Genomic DNA, 19,135 nt, shown 5'->3' on the forward strand with positions numbered 1-19,135 from the left:
AAGACACAAAAAGGAACAACATTTTCTCTTGACTTAAAGTCCATGGAACTTGGAGGGGGAGGTCCTCCAAACCCCATGAAGTCAAACCAAATGAAATTACTCGAGCTTTGCTGAGCAATCCGAGTGTAACCACATCAAGTAAGCCGGGTCTGCTGCAAAACATCACTTAAACTGGAGCTCTGACTTATTGTTCTCTCACTGCCCTAGAGCAATTTTGTTTTGAAGAGCACAGAACACCCTGTTCTGAATGTGGCTGGCACATGAACTCGATGTGCTGACAGCAATTTGTACTCCGATTAAAATAGGGGGGAAAAGGAAAGAGTGTACTGCAGTAACAAAAACTGGTATGCGAGAACCCAAAAACTGTAGACTTTGTATTTTAGGAAGCAAAACTGAGAAGGAGGCTCCATAACCTAAAAAAAAAATGTGCCGTAAATGCTCCAGCCTAAAGACGTTAGCTCTGGTGAGTGTCTGTTTTTCCCTTTTCTAATTATAGTAGCTGGTGTCTGATAGCTTTGCACTCGTTCCCAAAACAATTACTGGGTCATGGGGATCTGAATGGGAATGTTGTAATGGCATTACTACTAGACAAGACCAGTCATCTGGCCAGAGAAAACCAGGTTGTGACAGGTTACTCCCACATGGCAAGGGCTTTTTCTGCTGCCTAGTTCATGCCAAATGAGTTTCTCTCTGCCTGCCTAATAGAGCAGAACATCCAAGAGATAGTGGATTCTTAATGACCCCCTGAAAAGGCAAATAAGGAAACAGAGATGGAGTTCTAAATCAGGAGAGGCATATTAATCACTGATTAGAAGAGAAACTGCAAGCATGGTGGTCAGATTTCCCCCAAACTGCCTTCTTGCTCCTCTGCACCACTTTCTACTGTGCAAGATGACCAAATACCATCGCGTGATCGCTGACAGAACTGAGGGGCAGTGGCTAACTGCAGGCAGGCAGACACCCTAGCTACCTGACTAGAAGAATTCATGCAAATGGATGAGAGATGGTAGATCTTAGTCTAAATAGTGACCACACGCACAGCAACAAATCCTACACGAACACAAATCTGCACCACTCCTGTCTTTACACGGGGAGAGCGCTTTAGTCAGACCTGGATTCCAATCCCATTCTGCCACTTAACAGTTGTGGCTTTGGGCAAGGTCATCTAAATTATCTGAAGCTCAGTTTCTCCATCCACAAAATAGAGAAAACAATACTAGCTAACTAGTAATTGCAGAGAGGATTAAATCAGGGCCCGAATGAAAGCTGTTAGCCCAACACCTGGCATTTGTTCATTCTTTTTTTTTTTTTTGCATTCGTTCATTCTTATGTCAGGGTACCTACTATGTGAAGACATTGTGATACCCAGAGTGAACTCAATGGAAGTTGGCTATGATTATTTTTCTGCAATCAGAGGTAAATTATACCAGATTAAACATGTTTTTGAACTTTTGCTCGAGAAGCCACTTAATGGCTCCACAGAGAGGGCTGTCGCAGTATGAATAAAACTCAAAGTTGGTAGACAAAGACAATGTCTTCCCCTTCTTTTGTACCTTACAGTGCCTAACACACAGTTCAAGGCCAGATAGTAAATATTTATTTAACAATTAATTTGAAAACAGGGCCTTAAGGAAAACGGTAGTGATTTTCACTTACTTCTGGGAATTTTCCTTTTTGAATACTAGTCAGTACTCCTATTTTTAATAAATTCCAAGAGCTATTTAAATTTTTTTACTGATATGCAGCTTCTGTCTTTTAATACTATTTTAAAATAAACGATCCATTGGCTGGATTTTTAAAATTAACAAAAAAGACTATTTTCTACGAAGATTTTACTCTACCTGAAGACTTGAAGCTGCCTTTTTTACAAGGAGCTACATAAATTCAAGATATTTGAAAGAATAAACAGTGTCCATTTTAGACCAAGTGCCACACTGCATTATTTTGTGAAAACATATAATAAAGTGGTTTCAAGAATTTGCTCTCTCACTGGACCAAATTTACCAGGACATTCACAAATACTTCAAAAGCATATGAAAAACGGGCGCCTGGGTGGCTCAGTGGGTTAAGCCGCTGCCTTCGGCTCAGGTCATGATCTCAGGGTCCTGGGATCGAGTCCCGCATCAGGCTCTCTGCTCAGCAGGGAGCCTGCTTCCCTCTCTTTCTCTCTCTGCCTGCCTCTCTGTCTACTTGTGATCTCTCTCTGTCAAATAAATAAATAAATAAAAACTTAAAAAAAAAAAAAAAGCATATGAAAAACAAAACCAAAAAAACCTCAGAGCTCTATCAGATCTCAACATGGGCATACATGAAATCATTCCTCTATTTTCAATTTTTGGTACCACTTGGTTTTTGATACTTATCTATTTATTGAGAGAGAGAGAGAGAGGAAGAGAGGAAGAGAGAGGGAGGGAACATGTGAGAGAGGGGGGATGGTGATTGAGAGGCAGAGGAAGAGGTGGAGAGTGAATCTCAAGCAGGCTCCATGCCCAGTGTGAGCCTGATGCAGGGCTCGATCATACCATCCTGAGATCATGACCTGAGCCAAAATTAAGAGTTGGACATTTAACCGACTGAGCCACCGGGGCAATTTTGCCTCCCCCTCCATTTCCCATCTGCATGGCATTTTGTTGAAATGACCCAGAACCTAGTTCCAGGTTGTTAAACTACCATTACTTGTATTATAGTTTTTGCCATTTCAGGATCTGTCAAGTTAAATGCATCCAACTTTACTGACATGTTATGGAAATTACTTTTTTGCTCACTAATGTTGCTTATGCCTTGAAGTCTTTACTTCTTGGCTTTACTTTTTTGTGATATTTTAGTATATCCTACAGTTGTTTTTTTGTTTTTGTTTTTTCAAAAAGGGCATGAGTCTGCATATTCCAAAAAGTTAACTTTGTTCTTCCACTTAAAGGAATTGACTGAGTATACAACTCTAGGTTCAAAATACTCATAGTCGCAATGCTCAAAGCATTGCCATATAGCGTTCAGTATCATGAGTAAGTCTGATGTCATTGTGATTCTCACTGCTTTCCATAGAGCTTGTTCCTCCGTGGAAAAGCTCAAAATTTTCTTCTAAGCTGTGGATTAAGAAATTTTATCAGAATGTATCTAGGGGAAAAAGCATTCTTTACTGCTGTAGGCCCCTCTCAACTGGCACTTTAGGCTCTTAAGCCTCTTCTATCTTTAGGAAATTTTCTTCTATCACATGTTTGATTAGATTCAATTGGTCTATCTTTGATTTTTTTCATCCCTATCTTCTTTCTTCCACCTTCCATATCTTGGATTTTCTTTAGACGGTAATAAATATTATATTTTTAAAAGATTTTTAATTTATTTGAGAGAGAGAGAGCGCATGTGCTCGCATGGGGGTGGGGGAGGAGGAGCAGGGGGAGAGGGATGAACAGATCTCTGTGCTGAATGCTGAGCCCAATATGGTGCTTGATTCCAGGACCCTGAGATATGACCTAAGCTGAAATCAACAGTTCGACGCTTAACTGACTGAGCCACCCAGGCGCCCCAGTAATAATAAATATTTTTAAAGTTCTCTTCTATTTCTTCTTAGTCTATCTTGGTGCTTCTTTTTCTCATGGGTACTTGCTGACATTTCTTTGTTATCTGGTCATATTATAAAGGATGGATTCAGAAAGATCAAATGATTGTTGATATCTGGCACTGGTTTTCAGTTTTTCTAAGCAGTTGGATACATTTCCATGGTAGTCTTTCCCCCAAAGGGGTGGGCTGATTATGGAAATCTAGGGGTGGAGGTTCCAGAAATATTTACGAAGTATTTACTATGAGCTGAGCACGATGCGCCATGAAGGCTGAGGAAACCTTTCCCCAGCTGTGATATACGAAAAGGTCTTATTTCAGGAATAAAACACTTGAGGCTCTTTACTATGGCACAGAGCTATTTCACATTCCTTCCCTTTCAAATCTGCTTTGTAAGTTCAAGCCATTCAATATGTCCTCATTCTCTAGTCCAACTCCTAATACAGGGAGTCTTTTGAGGCAGAGATCCCTATTTTATTTTAGAAATCTGGCCTTAGTGACTTTAGCCCAGGAGCAAAGACATAGCCAGACCCTAGAGTAATTCTCAATCCTTGGTTGCAAATTAGAATCACCCAGGGAGTTTAAAAATGTGTGCCTGGAGTTCCAGCCTATGAGATTTAAGATTCTTTTTTAGCTGGTCTGGGCATCAGGATTTTAAAAGCTCCCCAGGTAATTCTAAATTCAGCCAAAGTTGAATACTGCTACTAAAGTTTACTACCCCAGCTGTTCCATATTGTTTTATAAGAAACCTGATGATTGCCCCATAGCCTGCTTTCGCTCCCTTGCACCAGCTGACTATGAGCTTGGAGTTCTGCCCAAGTCTGTTGAGAAGAATGGTATGTACCTCTGCAGAGATCTTCTCTACACCTGTTTTGAGTTGGGTTTCCTAAGTCTAGTTTCCATACGTCCAATTTTATCTACTTTATTCCAGAAATTCTTCATAATTCCTGACCCACTTCTTGTATTCTATTTTCCAGCACAATTATGGATTTCTTACTCTTTCTTAAAAATCATTCTCCAAACCCCTTGTCCATCTCTTAGGAATTCAGTGGAATCTGGGTAGGGAAAGGACGTGAGAAGGAAGAGTATTCCAGCAAACTGAATCCTGCAGGTGGTTCTGCTGAAATGTTCATATTTGAAAACACTGATGACTGTCTGCATTTTTTGCATTCAAATGAGGTTGAAGGCACGGTGAGGCGAGAGAGCCACAGACAGCCAGCATTTTGATGTTTGACTCTGAAGCACTGAAATTAACAAACAAACAAAAAAAAGTGACCCGACAGGGGACTTGGGGAAGGAGGAGTGGTAGCTATTTAGAGCCTTGTGTCAGATTTCTAAGAAAGCAAACCTTAAAGGTAACCATGTAGCTACTGTTGGCAACTAAAGTATGATGACTAAAATATCAGTCTTCATCCCACTGTCAAATAGACTACCTTAGAACACTGACTTTTTTTTTTAATGGAAAAAGAACAAGATTGAAGAAAAATGAAAAGATGGTCATCTTAATTGACATAAGAAAAACAAACTGGAACAGAATCTAAAAATTGATCTGCAATTATTAGGATCCTGACAGAGAGAGTAAAATTTTTTTGAGGGGTATCTAGGTGGTTCAATTAAGCGTCTGCCTTCAGCTCAGGTCATGATCCCAGGGTCCTGGGATCCAGTCCCGTGTCGGGCTCCCTGCTCCGTGGTGCTTCACACCCTTTCCTTCTGCCCCTCCTCCTGCTTGAGTTCTCTCTCTCTCTCTCTCAAATAAAATCTTAAAAAAAATTTTTGAGGAAGAATAAATCCTGTTAACGAACATAAGTTCTCTCCCTTTCCACATACAAAATAATTAAAAGGAAGCAAAAGTTCGTAATTCAGTAAAAGCCTTTTGATTCAGTCCATAACTTTATTCTTCAAAACCCAAACAAACGACAATCCTGGAGAAATAGGATTTAGGTACAATTAGTATGAAGAAGCTATAAAATTAATTTGAAGACTGTTGTTAACAACAAAGGCAAATTAGTCAGGGGTTCTAGGTCAACTCTGGTAGAGTCAAAAGAATTTGATGATGAATAGGATGTAGGATATAAGATAAAGAGGAGTCAAGGATTTCCTTCCTTAAATCTACTTTCAGGAAGCAAAACAAATTATATAAGCAGAATATAAGGTAGAAAAAGAAATTAAATGTCCTGAATTAGGCAACTTTCTTCATTTAACTGTCACAACAACCTGTGTGTGTATAAAGATTATCATTCCTGTTTTACAGATAACAAATCTGGATGCCCAAGGTAGTCAAGTAACTTGTCTAAAGTCCTAAGAATATCAAGTAGTGATTCCAAGATTCAGAATTCAAGTCCATCACTTCCAAAACTTGTGTGTCCCTCCCCAATTATTCACTGTCCCTTTTCACAGAAGTGACAGGCACTCTTAACTCTTGTGTGTCTATAATGATATATGATGGATCATCACTGTCTTCTGTTCCCTTCACTGCAGAACTGGCTTTAGTTCTGGGATGTCTTCCTGGCCTTGAATCTAAATGTATAGGTGATGCTATCAGAAATGGCAAACTGGTAAAGACGGAGAAGACTTTTCCAGAACAAGTTGATCGTGGTTTCGGACAGAGTCAAACTTCTGTCTTCCTCCCACATGGCGAACTTGTTTCAAAGAGGGAGAGCAGGACACCTTACCCTTGATAAGTGAAAATACATTTTTATATAACTGATTTGTTCCAGAAAACCAAAAAGGGCTTTTGGGAGAAAAAGTAAAAATAAACCACTTACTCTAAAATTTCCCAGGAAAGTACAATCCTAACAAGATGAGAGACAAAAATCAGTCATAACCCTGTCTTAAGATATTTGGAAATAGAAAGAGTAAAATGAGATAAAGAATTAATCAAATATTTCTAAAATCCATTTATAGTAATGTTAAGGGAAGGGGATATAAGAGGGAAAAAACCCAGATATTAGCTCATTTTTGCAGAAGAAGTACAAGAAGTATAAACCAGGAACTGTGACTAGTGGCCAAAGGAGGTAGGTAGGAAGGAAGGTGGAAATAATGGGAAAATGAGAACAAGTTAGTAGAGATGAGGGGGGGAGAACATTTCTGTGTATATCTTATTGTATAGTTTAGAATCATGGTAATGTTTCATCTACTCCAAACACAAATAGTTAACATCAACCAGTGTGTGCTGGACACAAACATAACAAATGAACATAACTGCATTATAAAGAAATAGCATGACCACACTGAAGGGAGTGAGGAAAAGGAACTAACCTAAGTTGGAAAGCAGTGTTTTCAAATGTATGCTCTAAGGCTCATGACTAAAGGAACTATGCACAAGTATTTCCTATATTTAGAAAGTTTGTTTTTCACAGGGTGTGGGTTAGCAATTTAAAAACTACTTTCTGTATAAACTACAATTAAACAAATAAATATATTGTGGATAATGAGAGTGAGGTTTCTCACTGCTGGAGAAAGCAGTTTTAAATATGAATGAACCAGTGGAGTTGGACTGGAACTGTGAGTGTTAGTGTGTACTCAGAGTTTGTAATATATATACAGACTGAGAAAGAATAACTGTAGTTGGTTAGAGATGCATATCGAGGCACATACATTTCCTAGCTCTGTCTGCTTAAGAGGTTCTAGAAGCAGTAACATTCCATAGTGTGAGTATACTTAGCACCTGGATCTTGGTTTCTAAATACCTTTCTCTAATAAATCAGAGCTCCTCCACGAATCAGCTAATTCCAGCCCTGGGGCAAGGAAGTTACAAAATGAGCCTAGAGCATCTTGTACCTAAAGTAAGGAAGTACTAGGGCACCTGGGTGGCTCAGCTGGTTAAGCGTCCAACTGTTAGTTTCAGCTAGGATCACGGTCTTGGGGTCATGAGACTGAGCCCTGGGTTGGGCTCTGCATTTAGCATGGAGTCTGCTTGGGATTCTCTCCCTCTGTCCCTCTCCCCCTGCTTGCTCTCTTTAAAATAATTAAGTAAAATTGCTTTTAAAAAAGATTTATTTACTTGAGAGAGAGAGTGAGAGAGAAAACAAGCGGGGGAGAGGCAGAGGGAGATGGAGAAGCAGACTCCCAGTTGAGCAGAAAGCCTGACCTGGGGCTCAATCCCAGGACCCGGAGATTGTGACCTGAGCTGAAGGCAGAGACTTCTGAACCATCCAGGCACCTTATAAATAAAATCTTAAAAAACAACAACAACAAAAAGTAAGGAAGTGCTTAAAAATCAAAGAAGGTACATTGAAAAGAACCTTCTAATGGCCAAACCTGGGACAATTTGAGCAACAAGTAAGAATAGCAATGAATAATAACCTACAGAATAAAATAAATTCCCATGAGTCCACACTATTGAAAATAACTGAATAAACAGGGGAGGGGAGGCAGCTCTTCCTTATAGCAGAATTCCAATTAAACTGTAGAAGAACAATGGAAGTAGAAAAATTTCCATTAGGCAAGTACTACAGTAATAACTGTTGCATACAAAAATCATTCATGGATGTTAAAATCAGCACGTGAAGGTATGATATAAAAGACCTCTGCATGGTCTCCTAGTAGTTCTCTGCCAGTGAGATACTTAGTAAGGCAAAAATAGGAACTTTACAAAGGAGAAACATGGCAGACCCCACTTTAACCAAGGGACCCAAGTTAGTATCATCACTAACATGTACCTCTTGATAATGAAGAACTGAGAAGGGCACATCACTTATATGGTATTTTTCAAAACAATGTGTAACTTCAATCTAATCAGACAAACCCAAACTGAAGTATATTCTAAGATCAGCCAGTTATCTTCAAAAGTGTAAAAGTCATGAAAATCACAGAAAGACTTATCAACTGTCACACACTGGAGAGGCTACTATTAGAGGGACTAAATACAATAATAATGGTGGATCCTGAATCTGACCATGGACCAGAAAAAGGACATCGGTGTGGGAACTGATGAAATTCAGATAAGATCTGCAGAACAGTTAACAGTATTCCATTAAGGTTAATTTCCTGACTTTGATAGATGTAGCGTGGCGAGGGAAGATGTGAACATTAGGGGAAGCTGGGTGAAGCATATAGGAGAAATTCTCTGTACTAGTTTCACAGTTTGTAAGTTGAAAATTATTTTAAAATGGAAAGCTAAAAATAAAGACTCCCACTGAAAATACTACTAAAAGCAAGATCTGATTGAATTTAGCCTGCCCCAAAGTTAACTCTGCAGTGGTGGCTTTGTGGCCTTGTCAATAATCAGGAAAAGTTTTTCCTTTTATTTTGGTTGCCAAAAACCTCCAGTTTAAAAATATTCATTATAAATTGTTGAATTTGGGGAGTTACTATATCATATGGGGAAAAATCTCTATTGTTGTATATGTTTGAAAATTTTCATAATAAAAAATTAAAATATATGTTATAGATAACCTTTTGTGCACTTGCTAAAGGTAATTTTCTATCATCCCTGTAACTTTCCTAGAATTCTGTCATGGAATGTTCAGGGCTAGTAGGACCTTACAAATCAAGATGTCTACCCCTGTATCATTAGAAAGGAAGGAAGCTAACACTCAGAGAGGCAAGGGCTAGTTAGAGTCAGCTGAAGCTAGAATCCTATCTCTGACTCCTGGTCTAGCTATTTCTCCAACATGTGAGCTCCTCTTCATTTATTCCAAAAGTTACCATGATAATAGTTACCTAAACATTTCAACTGCAATAGTACAGTATTACTATAACTGGTTCCAATTAAATGAGTAACTCAATCTGAACTAATTTGCCAGACTCTCAGAAATGAAACATGGGTCTCAAATAGTATAAACAATGGTAAAGATAAGAAGATCAACCATTCTAGTTTACTGTTCCAAATGAACTCTTTATTTTAAATAAAATATTTAAATAAAATATTTTAAATAAAATAAAAATTTTATATAAAATAAACTTTTATCATAGTTCATTTGCCATCCTTTTTTAGTGCTTTGAGTGTTTTCTTAGTGGAAGTATTTTTCCATGTCTTCTCACAACTTTTTGAAAGTACTTCAGCCCAGAGAATGGCATCTTTCAAACATCTGTCCAAGTAGAGAGCATCTACCTTACACCTACAGTGGAAAGTGCTGTAGGTGATGCTGGAAACAAAAAGATGAAGAAAGATTCTGGTGCTCAAGCTGGATACTGGGCAAAGGGGCAAGCACTGATTATAGTATAGGGTACATGATGACAAATGGGGTATATGACGGTACGTCATATAGGAGGGAGGAGGAGTGATCAGTATGCCAGTCCTCAGTAGTATCCTTACTCCCAACTTAGCAAATAAAAAATGGAATAGCTTTAAATCATCCAATAAATGGCAAAGGAGAACTTGAACCAAGGACTCCTAGAATAGAATGAACAATTTTATCCAATTTTGATATAAGATGAACTTTTTCATCTTGAGAAAAGCCAGTGAAATAGGTTTGAGAGTTCTGAAGTGCACTATAATCTAACTGCTCTGTTTAGTAACTCTGTAACCTTGGGCAATTTATGTAACTTCCCTCAACTTACTTTTCTTACCTGGGGATAATAAATCTTATCTCATAATGTTATTGGGAGAAATAAATGAATAAATAAATATGTAAGGCAGCTAACTTAGTTGCTGGCACATGAAGGAGTCCATAGATTTGGACTTGATGGATGGGATTACCTTTTATTCACTTTCTGGGTCTACAGAAGCTGGCACAGGACCTGGCATGGACATGCTGGAATGAATATTTACCAAATAAAGTCACTATTTAATAAATGTTCAATTTGAAACTATTCTTGGGCTATATTTATTACTATAAACCCATTTTTAGAAAGAAATCTCCATTTTATCCCCATAAATGGAGCCCAGCTTTTAAGGACTAAGTATTGTTGTCACAGCAACACTTACTTTCTACTGTTGCTCCTTCATTTGGGTTTGAATATCCTTCTCCCTTCCGTTTGATTCTTCGGATAATGCCTCCATCTTCAAATAAATCCTCTCCTTTGAAATCAAGAAGCTCAATCTAGAAAGGAAAAAAAGGATCTGGCTGAGAAAAGACCAAACAGAGCCAACAGAACATACTTAAAGACAAGGGCAACCAATTCTCCTTTCATTTTACAAAATAAAACTCTTTTATATTTATCTATGCATCTCAGTTATTGGAAAAGTAGGAAAAAAGGAACACTGCACTTTCAATACCTGGAAAGAGCCTTCACGTAATGACAATGTCTAGGACTACATCCTGTGTGGCTGCAGTGCAAAGACAGACAGGAAATACTAGGAAAGCTGCCTTGTGGGCAAAAAGCCAGAACTACAAGGTGCTGGCCCAGAACTGTTTTATCTGACTCTAAAGGCCACCACCTTTCCACCCCAGATTCATGGAATTCCCTTTTTTAATGTAAAAATAAATCTTATGAATCAGGCCTATGATCAACTATAGGTGTTTTTTACCTAAGTTATGATGTTTCAGGAATTTCCTCCCTTAATTTTTTTAATCAGATTTGGACAAATATGTAAAAGTCAACATAGGGTGAATAAGATTATTACCACCTACCACTTCTAACGAAGGAGTGAGATCTGTGACAAAGAGTAAACCTGTATAATATGAGAATACCTTACAATTTGGTTTGGGTACACTTCAACACTTTACCTCCCCTTTTCCAACCTATCTTCTGGGCAATTTCAAGTAGGTTATACTCACACCACTGACCAGAACCTTTATTTCTTAAGCCTGGTGTCTTTTGTTTATTTGGATACAACCTTTCTGTGCCAGAAACATGTTTCTAAGAAAGCACTGGCACACACCCCTTGGGTTTGTGGGAAACAATTCAAGAAGCCAAGCTCCAAAATAAATAAGTTGGATCTGATTCTCAGTGGCAAGCCTAGCTACTTGTTCCACTGCCTGTTGCTTCAGAGCCAGCACTATAGTAGAACAGACGCTAACAAGGCAACATCGCACACGTACTTACCTCAAAAAAGAGAGTTGCATTTGAGGGAATTTTGGGGAGACTGCCAGCCGATCCATATGCATACTCTGGTTTGCAGAGTAAATGGCAGATCTCTCCTTTCTTCATGGTAGCCACCCCAATGTCCCATGCCTTGATAACTTGGCCTAAGAGAAAGAAAAATGTGGTTGAAAGCTCTAGGCCCTATTTAAAAATATTTAACCATCAAAAACACAACTTCAAACGAATTTCCTATTCTCTTTACATTACACACTCAGTAAATAGAGGCTACAAAAGAACCTGGTAACATTTACCCACTAAGAAATAAATTGGGATTTTTGAGGGTGATCAGAGTAGATTCCCTGCTGAGAAGAATGAAAGTAGGATCAATTTCTAAATTGCTCAAAGACTGTATCTTTGAAAAGGGGCAATAACATAATCTTTAAAATGTAGCTGGGTTGTAGTTGTTGCTTAATTTATAATTTCAACTATAATAAGGGCATTTTTCTAGGTATAGATAGAACAAAAATAGTATGGAACAAAATGGAATTTGTCCTAAGGAAGCTTATAATTTAGTTGGATAAACAAAAACAACAAACAATTGGAGAAGTATAAATTGCATAAAAGGGCCCATGAAAGGTGTCTTCTCAAAATTTAGAAAAAGAAAAAATATATATACATATATATATTTTTAAACAAAATGATTATGTGTTCTTTTGTCAAATCACAAGAACTACTAAACTCAGAATTTCTTCTCCCCTTCCAGGAAACAGAAGTTGATTTTACTCCTCAACTGTGGAAATATATTAACTTATAAATTGTTTTTTTTTGTTTGTTTTATTTGAGAGAGAGAGAGCACGCGAGCGCACAAGTAGGGTGAGTGGAAGGCAGAGGGAGAGGGAAAAGCAGGCTCCATCCCAGGTCCCTGAGATCATGACCTGAGCCGAAGGCAGACATTTAACTGACTGAGCCACCTATGTGCCCCTGGCTTATATAATTGTAATTATATCTTACAATAAGTAGTCTTAAATCCTTTGGGAAACAATAAAAAACGCAGGTGAGCTAAAGGAATAAAATACGAAAATAAGGTATAACGTCAATCAAAAACTTAAGGATAGCAAATTCAGATAAACAATGAATCCCAGTGGAAGTAAATTTTGAAGAAAGCTATTATCCTGAACTGAGAGTGGATGACAGGATATTAGAATAAGGGGAACTCTATACTTACGTAGGTAAGTAGAGATGGATTAAACATTCATGACTTATGACTACAGCTTAAGTATTACAATCTTTCAAAAGATCAGACACTTATTTTAGTTAAAAATTTCTAAGTTATATATAACTATTATATTAAAGCACACACAAGAGAGAAAGATATAAAGTGAAAGGGTATCCATTCTTTCCTTGTAAGAAGCCACTATTGTTCTTTTATATCCTTCCGGTGTGTGCTGTCACTTCTCAAAAGATTTAAGACACAAATGACAGCATACTATACATTCAACTTGGCTTTTCATTTAATATACATCTTGGGACACCTGTGTGGCTCAGTCAGTTGGGCAACCTACTCTTGGTTTTGGCTCAGGTCATGATCTCAGAGTTGTGAGATGGATCTTTTTTATTTATTAAATCTTTTTTATTTATTATTTGCCAGAGGGAGACACGGTGAGATAGGGAACACAAGCAGGGAGAGTGGGAGAGGGAGAAGCAGGCCTCCTGCTGAGCAAGGAGCCCAATGTGGGGCTCGATCCCAGGGTTCTGGGATCATGACCCAAGCTGGACGCAGACACCTAATGACTGAGCCACCCAGGCGCCCTGATAAATAAATAAAATCTTAAAAAAAAAAAAGAAAAGAACAACCAAGGGCACCTGGGTGGCTCAGTGGGTTAAGCCTCTGCCTTCGGCTCATGTCATAATCTCAGGGTCCTGGGATCGAGCCCCACATCCGGTTCTCTGCTCAGCAGGGAGCCTGCAGCCTGCATCCTCCCCTCTCTCTGCCTACTTGTGATCTTTCTCTCTGTCAAATAAATAAATATAATCTTTAAAAAAAAACAACAACCAATAGTATTTCCCCTTGTGATAAGTACCAAGTATTATATCGAAATACTGAATCAGTAAATTGTATACCTGAAACTAATATTACACTGTATGTTAACTAATTGGAATTTAAATAAAAACTTTTAAAAAAGAAATGTACTTCCCCTGATTAAAATGCTACTTATCATAGAATACCTGGAAAGTATAGAGGAGCATAGAAAATAAAATTTAAAACCTCTGAAATCCCAGTATTTGGGGTAAACTGTCAATTTCCTGGTTCATTTTCTTCCAAATTATAAATGTACACTTTGTTTGCATTTAAAATTTTTACATATTCATTCTTAAAATTCCGGTCATAGTTTATTTGGTTTTGTGATTTACTCTTTACATTTCATACTGTATGAGCATTTTTCTTATTAAAAGATAGTATCTGAAAAATGACTTTTAATAACTATATAGTATTTCATCTTTGATTATAATTTCATCACTTCCATTAATAAACAGGTTCTTTCTTTTTTTCTTATTTTAAATTTTATTTTTTTAAGATTTTTATTTATTTATTTGACAGAGATCACAAGTAGGCAGAGAGGCAGGCAGAGAGAAAGGTGGGGGAGGCAGGCTCCCCGCTGAGCAGAGAGCCCAATGAGGGGCTCAATCCCAGGACCCTGGAATCATGACCTGAGCCAAAGGCAGGGGCTTAACCCACTGAGCCACCCAGGCGCCTCTATTATTTTAAATTTTAATGAACAATTTTGCACCTAAATCTTCATGTAGCTTTTTTTTTTTTTTTTTTTGCATAGTAAAGGCCTGTTACCTGAAAATCAGAACTATAGTTGGTAGGTTAATTTAAAATGTTGCTTTGAGTGAGGAATCAAAAAAAGAACATATACATGTCTCAAATATTTATTTTAAATTAAAACATACCAAAGTATGTTAATTCACTGATCTTTGTAACAAAGTCAACTCCTTGGCTGTAGGTATGGCTTTGGTGATAAAAAGTTTCACATCATCTTTACTGTATACGTCATAATTATGATATATCATTTCAATTTATAATGTGGGTTTCTTTAAAGTGGACTGAGAACCAGAAGATACTTGTAAAGCAATCAGTAAAATTCTGGTAAAAATGTGGTCTAAATGGCCTACTTGTTTTTGCCTTTTATCCACCCCTAATTCAACAGCAATTTAAAAAATGCTTTTAGCAGGGCTCCTGGGTGGCTCAGTGGGTTAAAGCCTCTGCCTTCGGCTCAGGTCATGATCCCAGAGTCCTGGGATCGAGCCCCGCATCGGGCTCTCTGCTCAGCAGGGAGCCTGCTTCCACCTCTCTCTCTCTGCCTACTTGTGATCTCTGCCTGTCAAATAAATAAAAGATAAAAATCTAAAAAAAAAAAAAAAATGCTTTTAGCAATTCATCTTAGTAAGTCTTTCCAAAAATGTTCAAGTTTTCATTGAAATAATCCCTTTCTTTCTACACGAATTGTTTTATGTAAAACACAAAGTATTTTATATATGATCTAATTAAATTCTATAATTACAAAAAGCACAATAGAGATAAACAGATTTCAACTGATTCTTACTAAGAGGAAGAAAAAGTGCTTGACACTGACAGCTAGGCCTTAATGATGTCTGAAGCAGGCCAGGGGGAAGCTAGGCCATGCTATTTTCCTGTTGGACATAAACAATCTCACAAAACATCAACATCAGACAAGGTCACTCCAAGACCATGAAAAAGTGAGACAAAACAAAAACACTTCAAAATTTTGTCTGGACAAAAAATAAGGTCATTTTGCAACCTACCAAATACCAAACATCCCCCTCTCCTGGCTGACAGGGGTGACTGCTGCTTCTCCAACAGGTGTAGCTTTTAGTCTCTGTCTATTCAGCCTTCCCCCTAGAGAAGACTTATTAAGACACCTAAAGACTCAGCCCACATCCTAACAATATCCCATCCAGAGCAAAGACCCTCTTCCTTAAACCCTTCCCCAAATCACCTAATACAAGCTCAAGTTCCATAATAAATCCTTTTGAACACTTCTACTAAAATACCCCACAATTTCCCATATGCGATTTCCCTCCCTACAATGAGTAATAAACCCAACTTGTTCTATAACCTCTGTGTCCCCAGTGGTCTGTGACTGGAGGGCATTGACAAGGCCCACTTGAACTGGCTGAAGCAGAGTGTAGAACCCTACCACAGAGTAAGAACATAGCAGTACCATTCAACATACTTGCAAACAGAATGGAGAGCATAATCTGGAGTTTGTTAAGCAAGCTTCTACCATACTTTCTCAGGTTGAATTCTTAGAAGCAGAATTAAACATTTTTAAGATTTTTAATCTGTAGGCTCTTTTGAGCTTTAGGATAGTAATAATAGGTATAATACACCAGGAATATGGAATTTGTTCTAACACTTGACCTGGACTTCCATTAGCTCAAACACAATTTATCAATTTCAGGAGTCCTATTTCTAACACTATCTGAAGTAAAAATACATATTTAAACAAATGTATAATGTAGCTATCCCTAAGTTCAAATGCTTTCCATATATACCTAACTGTAGGCAACTTGGAAAAGTTTAAAAGTATATAAATAGCCCAGTATAAAAGCAATGAACTGTACTTTTTTCTTCCTTCTGCAAAGTTCAATCAAAGAATACATTTTAAAATACAAAATTTGGGGGCACCTGGATGGCTCAAGTAAGTTAAATGTCCGACTCTTGGTTTCGGGTCATGTCATGATCTCAGGGTTGTGAGACTGAGCCCCTTGTCAGGCTTCATCAGGCTCTATGCTAGGTGTGCAGCCAGCTTTGGATTCTTGCTCTCTCTCTCTCTGTCCCTCCCCTACACTCCCCTCTCTAAAAACAAACAAACAAAAAAAACTCATAAAATTGGGGCACCTGGGTGACTCAGCTGGTTAAGTGTCTGCCTTCGGCTTAGGTCATGGTACCGGGGTCCTGGGATCAAGCCCCACATCAGGTTCCCTGCTCAGCGGGGAGCCTGCTTCTCCCTCTCCCTGCCACAACCCCTGCTTGTGCTCTGTCAAATAAATAAAATCTTAAAAAAAAAAAAAAGCCCATAAAATTTTATAGGTTCAATGTAGGTTCATCAATTTCAGTAAGTGTACTGCTCTGGTGGGGTATGCTATAAAGGAGGGGAGGGGAGGCTGTGCATGTGTGAGCATGGAGCATGTATCAGAACTCTATAACTTCTGCTCAATTTTACTATGAACCTAAGAGTGCTCTAAGACTAAAGTCTATTAAAAATCATATTAACACATTTTAATGGAAGCAACCCAAGTGTCCATCAATAGATGAATGGATAAAGATGTAGATAAAGATAGATATATACACATACACATAGTGGAATATTACTCAGTCATAAAAAAGAAAGAAATCTTCCCATTTGCAACAATGTGGATGGATCTAGATGGTATAAAGCTAAGGGAAATAAGTGTCAGTAGGGCACTGGGGTGGCTCAATCTAAGTGTCCGTCTCTTGATTTTGGCTCAGGTCTTACTCTCAGGGTCGTGGGATCAAACCGCATGTTGGGTTCTGCACTGGGTGTGCAGCCGGCTTAAGATTCTCTCTCTCCCTGTCCCATCCCCCTTTCTTCCCCTCTGTAAAAAAAGAAAGAAGTCACCAGGCGCCTGGGTGGCTCAGTGGGTTAAAGCCTCTGCCTCTGGCTCAGGTCATGATCTCGGGGTCCTGGGATCAAGCCCCGCATTGGGCTCTCTGCTCAGCAGGGAGCCTGCTTCCTCCTCTCTCTCTCTCTGCCTGCCTCTCTGCCTACTTGTGATCTCTATCTGTCAAATAAATAAATAAAATCTTAAAAAAATTTTTTTTTAATTGTGGTAAAATACATGCAAAATTTTCATCACATACACATACAAATTTACCATCACAACCCTTTTTAAGTGTGCAGGTCAGTACTGTTAAGTATATTCATTGTCGTACAACCACCCTCTACAACTTTGTCATCTTCAATGTTAAAACTCTACCCATTAAACAACTCCCCATTTCCCTTTAGTATTAGCTATTAGTCTTTCAACATGGACTTTCTCCCTCTTACTCTAATATACTAATGACTGACAAAATTAACAGTTGGTTTTACTAGTGATCATGGGTCATCACACAGCAGAGAAGACTATGTTATAGGCAGACTGCTGATATTACTTCATTATAATCTAATCTCAATAGTAAGAGAGAAGTATAGGTATGTGAAGAATCCAAAATGATTGGTTTCTTTCTCTTCTCAGATCTGGGGGAAGAATATAACAGGAGTTTTCACTTCATAATTCCCAGCCATGTTTGTCACATACCAAGAACATCAAAAACAACTTCACTGAAGCAGCTCTCCATAAGAAATCACTAGATCTAGATAAGGGTAGGTGGGGATGGGCAAAGCCTAAGCATGCCTGGATTTACTTCGAAGAAGTGAAAGATATAATTCATTCATTTCCCAAATCGATCCCTTCCCAATTTTAGTGATAATATACTTGTTGGAGGGAGGAAGGGGGAAAAACCAGAACTTCTACCATGGAAGTATATTGGAAAATGTTGAGTCCTTATTTCAACTTCTTTTAAAATGAGTTATGAACACAGTTCTAGGAATTCAGAACATGTAAGATTTAGTTAAGAAAACCCAATATGCAGAGAGCTTGGGTGGCTCAGTCAGTTAAGTATCTGCCCTTGGCTCAGGTCATGATCCCTGGGTTCTGGGATTGGGCCCCATGCCGGGCTCTCTGCTCAGCAGTGAGCCTGCTTCTCCCTCTCCCTGCCGTTCCCCCTGCTTGTACTCTCTCTCTGTCAAGTAAATAAATAAAATCTTTTAAAAAAAGGAAAAAAGAAAAGAGAGAAAACCCAATGAGGGAAACCACCATCTCTTCATTCTAATTTGTGTAACATATTCTGAAGTAGTAATAATTGGTTGTCTTAGATTGATTCAGTTTTTGTCTTTCCAGACTTCCTGGGGCTAAAAAAGATAGTTAAGCATTATTTCGCAAAGTCTGTATGCAGGCAGAGCAAACAGAGTTAGGACCCAAACTGCTGTGGCACAGTTTCTGCCATTCCACTAGGAAGCCAATAATCCTAACACTGTGACAACAGTAACAAACATGTGAGTGCTTACTATGTGCTAAACAAAGGTGTGCAATGTCTTACTTACTCTTCAGTGTATAACAGTATATATTATCATTATCATGACTTTACAAATGAGAGAAGTGAGGCACAGAGTTTAAAAGACGGCACAGGAAGAGCAATAGACACATAGACACCCAACCTGTAGGTAAAGCTCAAATATATGTGGATGTATAAATGTACATATATATGGTCTGTGTATTTTTATGGCAATTTTTTACAGACAAGCACTCATAATTCTATTTTTTTTTATTTTTTAATTTATTTATTTGACAGAGAGACTCTGAGAGAGAGAGAGAGGGAGCATAAGCAGGGGACGTGGGAGAAGGAGAGACAGGCTTCCCACAGAGCAGGGAGCCTGATGTGGGCCTCAATCCCAGGACCTTGGGATCTTGACCTGGGCTGAAGGCAGATGCTTAATGACTGAGCCACCCAGGCACCCCATAATTCTATTTTAAATACTGAAATCACAACAGAATCTCCAAATCAGTGTGACTTTCCACT

General features: G+C 38.4%; 1 protein-coding gene across 1 annotated transcript in view; it reads right to left on the minus strand.

The window, feature by feature from the left end:
* The window catches only part of FKBP5 (FKBP prolyl isomerase 5), a 53,443-nt gene that overhangs the window by 26,002 nt on the left and 8,306 nt on the right, over positions 1-19,135 (minus strand). Inside the window, exons 3-4 of the mRNA XM_047734082.1 lie at positions 11,488-11,630; positions 10,427-10,541 (exon numbers count right to left, since the gene is read on the minus strand). Coding sequence (XP_047590038.1) covers positions 10,427-10,541; positions 11,488-11,630 — 258 coding nt within the window. The remainder of the gene's footprint in view (positions 1-10,426; positions 10,542-11,487; positions 11,631-19,135) is intronic.

Source organism: Lutra lutra, chromosome 6, assembly GCF_902655055.1.
Source record: "Lutra lutra chromosome 6, mLutLut1.2, whole genome shotgun sequence".
Classification (NCBI taxonomy): Eukaryota; Metazoa; Chordata; class Mammalia; order Carnivora; family Mustelidae; genus Lutra; species Lutra lutra.